Consider the following 13427-nt stretch of genomic DNA (forward strand, 5'->3'; position numbering starts at 1 on the left):
AGTTTGAACAATTGCCACAAGAAATGGGGATGCAAGGAAAGCAAAACACCTGATCTAGAACTAGAACAGACATTCCATAAAACAAAAGCATGAGTACACTGGGCTGCGCAGCAGTAAAGTATTCCATGCCCTCAAACTTCACCTTTTCTTTTCTTGCTCTTCCTTCTCTATTTTGTGGGATGCAACGTACGTTGAAAAGAGATGGCAACACCTATTTAAGAGCTTGACAAACTCCACCATGGCATCCTCTTTAGACATGTTTCCCAGGGCTGCCCATTCTCTCCTGTAAGGAATAACAAGAAAAGTTACCTCCCCTTCTTAGTAGAAAGAGAACTTTTATATTTAAACTAAATATGAATAATTCTCAATTGTAACTAAAATGAAGAATGATTCTACTATAAGCAAAAGGCTCAAAACCAAGTTTTAACAAGTACGTATTGATTTACTAAACTAGATATGCCACATACAATCCAAACAACTGCACTGCTGATGATTCCCATATAGCAAAAGGGTATCAATTTTTTTTTTTTTGAGACAGGATCTCACTTTGTTGCCCAGACTGGAATGCAATGGCGTGATCTCGGCTCACCAGAACCTCTGCCTCCCAGGCTCAAGCAATTCTCCTGCTTCAGTCTCCCAAGTAGCTGGAATTACAGGCACACGTGTACTACCACTGCCGGCTAATTTTTTTATTTTTAGTAGAGATGAGGTTTTTTTTTTTTTTCGAGGCGGAGTCTCGCTCTGTCGCCCGGACTGGAGTGCAGTGGCCGGATCTCAGCTCACTGCAAGCTCCGCCTCCCGGGTTTACGCCATTCTCCTGCCTCAGCCTCCCGAGTAGCTGGGACTACAGGCGCCCGCCACCTCGCCCGGCTAGTTTTTGTATTTTTAGTAGAGACGGGGTTTCACCGTATTAGCCAGGATGGTCTCGATCTCCTGACCTCGTGATCCGCCCGTCTCGGCCTCCCAAAGTGCTGGGATTACAGGCTTGAGCCACCGCGCCCGGCCGAGATGAGGTTTTACTATGTTGGCCAGGCTGGTCTTGAACTCTTGACCTCAAATGGTCCACCCACATTGGACTCCCAAAGTGCTGGGATTACAGGCGTGAACTGTTGCACCTGGCCTACTTTTCTTATATAATATCTGAATCTTAAACAAAAATACTCAATGTATTTTTTTGTCACAATTTTTTTATGCCTCAATAACGGAATCAATTACTATGTATTTTAAACGGCTACTTTTAATATTATTTGGGAAGAATCAAATGAACCTCTACTTGTCTTATGTTAATAATCAGATGAATACAGATGAATTCTTCCACAATATTTAGCCATAAACATCTCTAAACTAAAAACAGATAAATATCTGAAGACTCCAGAAGCTGCAAGCAAAAAGGTTAAGTTCTTATTTAAAGCCAATGAACCAGCTATTCACGTCTTAACCAATACACATTGTACCCTTTGCCAACATTATTCTCATTAAATTCACTACACAGAAAAACACTGTTACCTCCTGTCATTCCCCAGCACATCAAAGAATCCAACCTCAGGACATGTGTCTGGATTATACGGGCCCATAAGAACCTGCTTATGCAGTGCCACAAGCTTCAATTTTTCTTCATAAGTTGAATGAAATGCTTTGCCATCTTTTTCTGTAAGAAACACAAAGAAAACAATTAGCACTGGCAAAATACATAATTTTCAGCATTATATACTAAAGTTTTACTACAAAGTATGTCACAAACTGCCTGTAATAGACACAAACACTATTATAGTGAAATTTTTATTTCAATTACTTTTTAAAACTGTTTTTATTTTTAGACAGAGTCTCACTCTGTTGTCCAGGCTGGAGTGCAATGGTGTGATGATGGCTCACTGCAGCCTTGACCTCCTGGACTCAAATGATCCTCCCACCTCAGCCCCCCAGTAGCTGGACTATACGTGCGTGTCATCAAACATGTCTTTTTGCAGAGACGGGGGCTGCCCAGGCTGGTCTCGAACTCTTGGGCTCAAGCAAGCCTCTCGTCTCAGCCTCCTTTTCAAAAGTGCTGGGATTTCAGCCAGCACGCCCAGCTCAATTACTACATTTTATTAATAACAGAACCTAAGACAGAAATCCTGTATGATTTTTTTTTTTTTTTTTGAGACAAGGTCTCACTCTATTGCTCAGGCTGGAATGCATGATCACAGCTCACTGCAGCCTCAAACTGCTGAGCTTAAGTGATCCTCCCACCTCAGCTACCCAATTACCTGGGACTACAGGAGCATGCGCCATCATACCTGGAAAATGTTTTTATTTTTGTAGAGACAAGGTCTCGCTATGTTACCCAGGCTGGTCTCAAACTCCTGAGCTCAAGTGATTTTCCCGCCTCAGTCCCCCAAAGAGACGGCATTACAGGTGTGAACCACCATGCCTATCCTGAATTATGTTGTAAAAATAAGCCAACTATCAATATTTATGCTAAAGCTACTACAGAAAAACCCATCTGTCAAGCTGCAGTCAGGTTGCAGCCTTGTTCTCCCAGGCTTAAGCAATCCTTCTGCCTCAGCCTCCCAAGAAGCTGGGACTACAGGTACGTGCCACTACATCTGGTTAATTTTTTATTTTTTGCAGAGACAATGTCTTACAATGTTGCCCAGACTGGTCTTGAACCCTGGGCTCAAGCAATCTCCTGCCTCAGCCTGCCAAAGTGCTAGGATTACAGGTGTGAGCCACCATGTCCAGGCCAACAATCGGTTTTTAAAATAGCTTTTAAAAATAATTTTTAGCCAAAAGAGAAAAGAAACACTTAAAATAATTTTATGTTAGTCCCTTTTAACATGACCATGCATAAGAGATTACGTATACTTTGAAAGGCTGTATTCAAAAATGTACCCATCCCACTGAGGCAGTACAATGTGGTGGAAAAGGCTTTGGAATTGGATGGCCTGGGTTTAAATCTCATCTGAGACACTGCCTAGCTATGTGACCATTCAACCTCTCAGTTTATTCATCAATAAAGAGAGGGTTACACTTCAGAAGTTGCTACTTCAGAGACAATAGGATTATTATTATTATTATTATTTTTGAGACGGAGTCTTGCTCAGTCGCCCAGGCTGGAGTGCAGTGGTGCGATCTCGGCTCACTGCAAGCTCCGCCTCCTGGGTTCACGCCATTCTCCTGCCTCAGCCTCCTGAGTAGCTGAGACTACAGGCGCCCACCACTACGCCCGGCTAATTTTTGTATTTTTAGTGGAGACGGGGTTTCACCGTGTTAGCCAGGATGGTCTCGATCTCCTGACCTCGTGATCTGCCCGTCTCGGCCTCCCAAAGTGCTGGGATTACAGGCGTGAGCCACCGCGCCCGGCAAACAGGATTATTATTAATAACTATTAATGCTTTTCTTTCCTTCACCTGATTGACTCTGGTAAGTTTCCATATAGGCAATGAAGAGTGAGACCAGTTTGACCTATCAAGACTAACCGCTACCAACATTTAAAAGCCGTATGAAATTAGGTTCTAGTAATGGGAAATACTGAGAGAACAGTTCTGCTTCTTTGATAAATGGCAGCATTAACTACTGGTTGATTCCAATGATAAGAGACTACCAAATTTAAAGAAAACGGGGAGGGGGCTTGAAAGTAGTATATGCTACCTATATGTCTCATTCATGTATATAGTGGTGAAATAAAATCACTAATGAGTGAGAAGAATATGAGTTAAAGAACAACAGGAAACTCAGAGAAGAAAAAATATAGAAGCTGCCAATAAATATCCAAAACGATATTCAACCCCACTAGTCAAGAAAAACAAATTAAAAGCATTAGATAGCAAGACCCCCACCTCCCATCAGATAAACAAAAAAGTCAGATAACATCTAAAGTTATTAAGATCCTACAAGTAAGTACCTATTCTCATATATGAATGCTGAAAGTATAAACTGTTATAGTTACCTTGAAGGGCAATTTGGCAATACACATTAGTCCCTACCTTATTCCCCAGTGGATGCTTAAAACTGTAGATAATATTGAACCCTATATATATTATGTTTTTCCTATATGTACATACCTGTAGTTTATAAATTAGATACAATAAGAGATTAACAATAAAATATAACAATTATATAACAATATACAACAAGTTATGTGAATGTGGGATCTCTCTCTCTCAAAATATCTGACTGTACTCTACTCACCTATTTTCAGACCTTGATTAACCCTGGGTATCTGAAACCAGGGAAAGCAAAACCATGGACAGGGAGAGACACCTGTATTTCAAAATTATAAATGTGTATGCCCTATGATCCAGTCATTCCAGTTCTCATTACATATGCTTGACAAGCACTCCCAAATATACAGAAGGAGGCAGATACAAGGACATTCATTGCAGCATTGTTTTCTTGTGACTGGAAATAAAAGGTTATCAATAAGAGAAAGTCGAAACAATGTGGTACAGTCATGCTCTGCATAATGGCATTTCAGTAAAGGACAAATTGTTTATATGACTGTAGTCTCATAAGATAATAATGGAGCCGAAATTTTCCTATGGCCTAGTGGTGTGGTAGCCACCATAACACGGTGCGACACATAACTCAAGTATTTATGGTGACGCTGGTGTAAACAAACCTACTGTGCTGCCAGCTCTATAAAAGTATACAGCACATATAACACATAATACATGATGACATTAATCATCAAATACTTAACAAGTACATTAATCACCAAAAGTTTTCTTACACTACGACACAAGTGATTATTAGAGAAACACAGCCCAGAACAACTTCCTTCTCACTTTTTTTTTGAGACGGAGTTTCGCTCTGTTGCCCAGGCTGGAGTGCAGTGAGTGGCACAATCTCACTGCACAAACTCACTGCAGCTTCCATCTTCTGGGTTCAAGTGATTCTCCTGCCTCAGCCTCCCGAGTAGCTGGGACTACAGGTATGTGCCACCACACCCAGCTAGTTTTTATATTTTTAGCAGAGATGGGGTTTCATCATGTTGGCCAGGCTCGTCTCCAACTTCCAACCTCAGGTGATCCACCCACCTCAGCCTCCCAAAGTACTGGGATTACAGGCGTGAGCCACTGCACCCACCCCCTTCTCACTTTTAACACATGGTGATAATTTGAAAAATAGCTCCAGCTCCTGATCTTAGCCTTGTGATTTAGAGAGTTTTTGTTTTTTAAAACAAAGAAAAAGGCATTAAGCAACCAGGCACAGTGGCTCACACCTGTAATCCCAGCACTTTGGGAGGCCACGGCAAGTGGATCACCTGAGGTTAGGAGTTTGAGATCAGTCTGGCCAACATGGCAAAACCCTCTCTCTACTAAAAATACAAAAACTAGCTGGGTGTGGTGGTACAGCACATCTGTAATCCCAGCTACTCAGGAGGCTGAGGCAAGAGAATCATTTGAATGAGATGGAGGTTGCAATGAGCTGAGATCATGCCACTGCACTCCAGTCTAAGCAACAGAGTGAGATTCCATCTCAAAAAAAAAAAAAAAAAAAAGCCAGGCACAGTGGCTCAAGCCTGTAATCCCAGCACTTTGGGAGGCCGAGAAGGACGGATCACGAAGTCAGGAGATCGAGACCATCCTGGCTAATACGGTGAAACCCCGTCTCTACTAAAAAACACAAAAAACTAGCTGGGCAAGTGGCGGGCGCCTGTAGTCCCAGCTACTCAGGAGGCTGAGGCAGGAGAATGGTGTAAACCCAGGAGACGGAGCTTGCAGTGAGCTGAGATCCGGCCACTGCACTCCAGGATGGGGAACAGAGTGAGACAACATCTCAAAAAAAAAAAAAAGAAAAATAAAAGACATTAACCTATGTCATTTTATCTTGAGCCTATAAAAGAACATATTCTGCCAACGATTCAAGAAAAAAAAATGTGGTGGGCCTGAGAGTGCATTTTTCCTTTCCTTTTTTAAGAATAAATTCAATTAAGTGGTTTTATCTAAATACATGTCAGTAAAGATAAAATCACATAGAAACTATGCACCTGAAGACCACTTTTCTGATTAGTCATGCAAAATAGCAATTTCGAATATACGCACACAAAATTATTTTTTTGCCACAGGAAGGTGATTTGAACTAATAGATGGGGCAAGCAGATATGAAAAAAATTTTTTGAAATCTGTGACTATTGCTATAAAGTTATCTGTAAAATACTGCTATGTGGGTTTTCTATTAATGGAGGGAGGGTTCATTTCCTACCAGATGATAAATTTGCTTCTCTTTGAGACAGGTTCTCACTCTGTCGCCCAGGCTGGAGGGCAGTGGCACGATCACAGCTCACTGCAGCCTTGAACTCCTAGGCTCAAGGGATTCTATCACCTCAGCCTCCTGAGTAGCTGGAACTATCAGTGAGTGCCACTATGCCCAGTTAATTTTTGTTTTTGTAGAGAGAGGGTTTTGTCATGTTGCCCAGGCTGGTCTCGAGCTCCTGGCCTCAAGTCATCAATTGCCTTAGCCTTCCACAAATGCTGGGATTATAGACATGAGCCACCATGCCTGGCCAACTTGCTTCTTTATTTCAAGCATTTGATAATGTGAACTAGGTGCAGGGGCTTTGAGGGATGGTAAGTAAACACTTTTTTTTTTTTTTTGAGACAGTCTCGCTCTGTCACCCAGGCTGGAGTGCGGCAGCACAATCTCGGCTCACTGCAACCTCCGTCTCCCAATTTCAAGCGACTCTTCTGCCTCAGCCTCCCTAGTAGCTGGAATTACAGGCATGCACCACCACGTCCGGCTAATTTTTGCATTTTTTAGTACAGACAAGGTTTCACCATGTTGGCCAGGCTGGTCTTGAACTCCTGACCTCAGATGATCTGCCCACCTCGGCCTCCCAAAGTGCTGGGATTACAGGTGTTAGCCACCGTGCCTGGTCGAGTTTCAGTACTTTTGGATGTTATTTTAACATCTGCCCTTTTTATACCTGACAGAATTAAAAATATAGTGCAAATTTAAAAAGTGTTTTTATTTATTTATTTTGAGATGGAGTCTTGCTCTTTCACCCACGATGGAGCACAGTGGCGTGATTTCGGCTCACTGCAACTTCTGCCTCCCGGGTTCAAGCGGTTCTCGTGCCTCAGCCTCCTGAGTAGCTGGGACTACACGTGTGTGCCACTATGCCCGGCTAAATTTTGTATTTTTCATAGAGACGAGGTTTCACCATGTTGGGTTGGCCAGGCTGGTCCTGAACTCCTGACCTCAGGTGATCTGCCTGCCTTGGCTTTCCAAAATGCTGGGATTACAGACGTGAGCCACCGTGCCTGGCCAATAAATGTATTTTTAGAAAGAGGAATATGTGGCCAGACACAGTGGCTCACACCTGTAATCCTGGCGCTCTGGGAGGCTGGGGCGGGTAGATCACCTGAGTCAGGAGTTTGAGACCAGCCTGACTAACATGGTGAAACCCCATCTCTACCGAAAATACAAACATTAGCCGGGCAAGGTGGCACATGCCTGTAATCCCAGCTACTTGGCAGGCTAAGGCAGGAGAGTCGCTTGAACCTGGGAGGCAGAGGTTGCAGTGAGCCGAGATTGTGCCATTGTACTCCAGCCTGGGCAACAAGAGCAAAACTCCATCTCAAAAAAAAAAAAAAAAAGAGGAATACGTTTTCAGTATTAGTTCTGGTCAGGCAGTCAAACAGATTCGTTGACCTCTGTGAACTTCAGTGCTTAAGCCTATGCTTTTGGTCACAGGCCCTCATCAAAAAACACGCCCAGCAAATCTCACAAAAGAAAGTGACTTTATGGGTCAACCACTATGAGAATGAACAAAACAGTATATCCATTCTTGTGAACTGTCCTGGCATTCTTATTTACTCTTTTATTTTTATTTTTTTATTTTTTTATTTTTTGAGACGGAGTCTTGCTCTGTTGCCCGGGCTAGAGTGCAGTGGCCGGATCTCAGCTCACTGCAAGCTCCGCCTCCTGGGTTTACGCCATTCTCCTGCCTCAGCCTCCCGAGTAGCTGGGACTACAGGCGCCAGCCACCTCGCCCGGCTAGTTTTTTTGTATCTTTAGTAGAGACGGGGTTTCACCGTGTTAGCCAGGATGGTCTCGATCTCCTGACCTCGTGATCCGCCCGTCTCGGCCTCCCAAAGTGCTGGGATTACAGGCTTGAGCCACCGCGCCCGGCCTATTTACTCTTTTATGCACTTACTAGTTTTAAGAATTGCTCTGTCGCCAGCTGCAGTGGCATGCACCTATAGTCCCACCTATTTGGGATGCTGAGACAGGAGGGATCATTTGAATCCACAAGTTAGAATCTAGCCTGGGCAATCCATTGAGATTCTGACTCTGAAGAAAATAAAAATAATTGCTCTATAATCCTTTCTTTAAATCTTACTACTAAATCTCCAAATTAACAATTATTCTATATGAGAGCCAAATTTGTCTCAAAAAAAAATCAAGAAAACAAACAGCCAGGTGTGGTGGCTCACGCCTGTAATCCCAGCACTTTGGGAGGTTGAAGTGGGAGGATCACTTGAGTCCAGGAGTTTGAGACCAACCTGAGCAACACTGCAAGACCCCACCTCTACAAAAAAACTAAAAAACAGCTGGGTGTGGTGGCATGCGTCTGAAGTCCAGGCTTCTCTGGAGGCTCAGGATTGCTTGAGCCTGAAGGTCGAGGCTCCAATAAACCATGAAAGAACCACTGGGCCGGGCGCGGTGGCTCAACCCTGTAATCCCAGCACTTTGGGAGGCCGAGACGGGCGGATCACGAGGTCAGGAGTTTGAGACCACCCTGGCTAACACGGTGAAACCCCGTCTCTACTAAAAAAATACAAAAAGCTAGCCGGGCGAGGTGGCTGGCGCCTGTAGTCCCAGCTACTCGGGAGGCTGAGGCAGGAGAATGGCGTGAACCCGGGAGGTGGAGCTTGCAGTGAGCTGAGATCCGGCCACTGCACTCCAGCCTGGGCGACAGAGCAAGACTCCGTCTCAAAAAAAAAAAAAAAAAAAAAAAAAAAAAAAAGAAAGAACCACTGAACTCCAGTCTGGGTGACAGATGAAGACCCTGTCTAAATAACAAACAAGCAAACAAACAAACCCAGCTGAGACTGGTGGCTCATGCCTATAATCCTGGCACTTTGGAAAGCTAGGGCAGGTAGAGTGCTTGAGCCCAGGAGTTTGGGACTAGCCTGCGAAACACGGTGAAACCCTGTCTCCACACACACAAAAAATCTGAAAATTAGCTGGGCATGGTGGCATGTACCACAGTCCCAGCTACTAGGGTGGCCAAGACGAGAGGATCCCTTGATCCTAGGGGTTGAGGCTGTGGTGAGCCATGATGGTGCCACTGCACTCCAGCCTGGGTGACAGAGTGAGACCCTGTCTCAAAATGAAACAATGTTAATACTAAAAATTATTTTTGAAAGACTGTATTACAAATTAATTTTATGTATTCATTTTTTATTTCCCCAAATTTTCAGTAAGCATATGTACTTTGTAATCAAACACACATACACATTATCTTTTTTAATACACATTTTTAAAGTCAAAGCAATGTATTTTCAGCCTTTGGGATTAGGTTAAGAGATTATTCTCCCAAGGAACACACAAAACCCAGGAGGCTGTGCTAATCCCAACCAGTTTGGGTATAGCATAGTTCACACAGTACTGAAATCCTAAGCTTCAAAAAAAAACCACAGAAAAATAAAAATCCTTCATAATCTATATTGTTAGGCAGACTACTAGTATTACACAAAAAGTTACTTCTCTCTTACTCTTCAGGTGGCTCTGGTTGACACATGACAAGAGTTTAGTCTTTTAAATCAGATGAGAATAATTTTCTTCTTCTTTTTTTTTTTTCTGAGACAGAGTCTCATGTCACCCAGACTGGAGTACAGTGGGACGATCTCAATTCACTGCAACTTCCGCCTCTCAGGTTCAAGTAATTCTCCTGCCTCAGCCTCCCCAGTAGCTGAGATTACAGAAGTGCACTTACCACACCTAGCTAATTTTTTTTTTTTTTTTTGAGACGGAGTCTTGCTCTGTCACCCAGGCTGGAGTGCAGTGGCCGGATCTCAGCTCATTGCAAGCTCCTCCTCTCGGGTTCATGCCATTCTCCTGCCTCAGCCTCCCGAGTAGCTGGGACTACAGGTGCCCGCCACCTCACCTGGCTAGTTTTTTGTATTTTTTGGTAGAGACAGGGTTTCACCGTGTTAGCCAGGATGGTCTCGATCTCCTGACCTCGTGATCCACCCGTCTTGGCCTCCCAAAGTGCTGGGATTACAGGCTTGAGCCACCGCGCCCGGCCTAATTTTTTTTATTTTTAGTACAGATGGGGTTTCACCAATGTTGACCAGGCTAGTCTCAAACTCCTGACATCAGGTGATCCACCTGCCTCAGAATCCCAAAGTGCTGGGATTACAGCATGAGCCACCACAGCCGGCCAAGAATAATTTTCTTCTAAATTATTTCTGGTACCGTAAACGTTAAATGTAGTTAGCAGGAAAGTAATAACCCCACTAACTGCACTGACACAAAAAGCCTTGTAGAAACTCAAAGATCTTTAACCAGGGCCCTATTCTTAAAGGAAAGTTCCATTTCAGTCCTCCCAGAAGGGAATGCAGGCATCATCCTCAGCTCTTGCACTCATTAATTATTATTATTACAAAGTTATTTAATTCAATCAATTTTGGAATTCTGCTTTCTATGGCAAACAAAAGCAAACACAAATCCTGCTTAGAAAAGAAAACATGCAGATAAACCTTCAGTTAAACATGATAGATTGAACACACACAATTACCCCCGATCCTTAATGAAATCCCACTAAAAGGAATAAGGAAGCCAATTTAGAGAACCCTGGAAAGGGCTGGGTGTGGTGGCTCACGCCTGTAATCCCAGCACTTTGGGAGGGTGGATCACCTGAGGTCAGGAGTTCGCGATCAGCCTGACTAGCGTGGTGAAACCCAGTCTCTACTAAAAATGCAAAAATTAGCCAGGAGTGGTGGCGCATGCCTATAATCCTAGCTACTTGGGAGGCTGAGGCAGGAGAATTGCCTGAACCTGGGAGGCAGAAGTTGCAGTGAGCCAAGATCGTGCTACTGCACTCCAGCCTGGGCAATGGGAGCGAAACTCTGTCTTGAAGGGCGGAAAAAAAAAGAGAACCCTGGAAAGGTTCACAAATTAAAGGCATCAGGTTCTTTAAAAGCTGACGTCTAGATGAAAACAGGAATCTGGTTTAAAGTCTATATAAGATGTAAGGAGCCACCCTCCTCCCTCCCATTGCGTTTGCCAACCCCAAGCAGGCAGATGGCTACCCTGCTCCTACTCAGTAGAGGGCTGGATATTTACTACAGAAAATGAATCAGGGGGCCAGGCGCGGTGGCTCAAGCCTGTAATCCCAGGACTTTGGGAGGCTGAGACGGGCGGATCACGAGGTCAGGAGATCGAGACCATCCTGGCGAACACGGTGAAACCCCGTCTCTCCTAAAAATACAAAAATTAGCCGGGTGCGGTGGCGGGCGCCTGTAGTCCCAGCTACTCGGGAGGCTGAGGCAGGAGAATGGCGTAAACCCAGGAGGTGGAGCTTGCAGTGAGCCGAGATCTGGCCACTGCACTCCAGCCTGGGCGACAGAGCAAGACTCTGTCTCAAAAAAAAAAAAAAAAAATGAATCAGGGATGCTCCAGATGTTAGGACACTTGGCTTAGAGTATGCTAATGAAATGAATGAAATGTTAATGATAAATGAAATGTTTCCCCAGTAAATGGTAAGTACCTCCCACTCATCCCCACTTCTCCTGCCTAGTTTCTGAATGTTGGCAACCAGGTTCATATATCCCATGCAGGAGACAGGAGTATTTTCTTGAAAAACTGGCTCCAAATAAAGACCTACAGACACTGATTTGAAAGATGCTGACATTTGAGGGTTCTTCTACAAAACTTCTATTTCATCACCTTAGAAAAAAGGTTTCTACTTTAATGTTACAGTTAGGTGTTCTGTACCTTATCCTTTAACACGAAATACTCAAGGACCACCAGACATTTGAGGAAAGCTTCCAACATGGAAACAAAAAAAACTAAAATAAATTTTAACAGTGAAATAACATTCAAAATTTATATTCAACATCCTCAGAAACAGAAGCTAATGCATCTATGAAGCAAAACAAGATACTTAAAAAAAAAAAAAAAAGACAATTCAGAGAAAAAAGAACTCTTGGAAATTAAAAATGTAAAAAAAACAACACACAAAAATTTAAAAATCTAGAAGATGGAGCTGAGGATATTTCCTAGAAAACAAAGCAAAAATACAAACATGAAAAATAGGGAAGAAGATATAAGAGAATTAGCAGTTTAATCCACAAGATCGATTATCTATTAACAGTACCAAAAAGTGAAAACAGAGAAAATTACCAAAGACATATGGCTGGGCGCAGTGGCTCACGCCTGTAATCCCAGCACTTTGGGAGGCTGAGGCAGGCGCATCACCAGAGATTGGGAGTTCGAGACCAGCCTGATTAACATGGAGAAACCCCATCTCTACAAAATTAGCCAGGCATGGTGGCACATCCCAGTAATCCCAGCTACTTGGGAGGCTGAGGCAGGAGAATCGCTTGAACCCGGAAGGCGAAGGTTGCGGTAAGCCGAGATCGCACCATTGCACTCCAGCATGGGTAACAAGAGCAAAACTCCGTTTCAAAAAGAAAGAAAGAAAGAATACAAGAAAATTTTCCTGAAATGAAGGGCCCAAGTTTCTAAACTGAAAAGACTATCAAGTATTCAGCAAAATCACTGAAAACAAACAAGGAGACAATACTTCTCTAATTTTTTTAACATGAAGATAAAACAGGAGATCCTACATACTTCTAGAAAGAAAAACTGGTCACATACACAAGACGAAGAATTAGAATGACTATAGACTTCTTTTTTTTTTTTTTTGAGACGGAGTCTGGCTCTGTTGCCCAGGCTGGAGTGCGGTGGCCGGATCTCAGCTCACTGCAAGCTCCGCCTCCCAGGTTCACGCCATTCTCCTGCCTCCGCCTCCCAAGTAGCTGGGACTACAGGCGCCTGCCTCGTCGCCCGGCTAGTTTTTTGTATTCTTTAGTAGAGACGGGGTTTCACCGTATTAGCCAGGATGGTCTCGATCTCCTGACCTTGTGATCCGCCCGTCTCGGCCTCCCAAAGTGCTGGGATTACAGGTTTGAGCCACCGCGCCCGGCCTAGACTTCTTAAGAATATGAATACTGCTGAGTGTGGTGGCTCACGCCTGTAATCCCAGCACTTTGGGAGGCCAAGGAGGGTGGATCACGATGTCAGGAGTTCAAGACCAGCCTGGCCAAGATGGTGAAACCCCATCTCTACTAAAAATACAAAAATTAGCTGGGTGTGGTGGTGGGTGCCTATAATCCCAGCTACTTGGGAGGCTGAGGCAGAGAACTGTTTGAACTGGGAGGCAGAGGTTGCAGTGAGCTGAGATCACGCCACTGCACTTCAGCCTGGGTGAC

The 13427-nt window shown here is 43.9% G+C and overlaps 1 protein-coding gene across 1 annotated transcript in view; it reads right to left on the minus strand.

Annotated features, from left to right (window-relative positions):
* The window catches only part of ACBD3 (acyl-CoA binding domain containing 3), a 48378-nt gene that overhangs the window by 22869 nt on the left and 12082 nt on the right, over positions 1-13427 (minus strand). Inside the window, exons 2-3 of the mRNA XM_033200756.1 lie at positions 1507-1648; positions 143-283 (exon numbers count right to left, since the gene is read on the minus strand). Coding sequence (XP_033056647.1) covers positions 143-283; positions 1507-1648 — 283 coding nt within the window. The remainder of the gene's footprint in view (positions 1-142; positions 284-1506; positions 1649-13427) is intronic.

The sequence above is a fragment of the Trachypithecus francoisi genome, unplaced genomic scaffold (genome assembly GCF_009764315.1).
Source record: "Trachypithecus francoisi isolate TF-2019V2 unplaced genomic scaffold, Tfra_2.0 Lachesis_group5, whole genome shotgun sequence".
Lineage (NCBI taxonomy): Eukaryota > Metazoa > Chordata > Mammalia > Primates > Cercopithecidae > Trachypithecus > Trachypithecus francoisi.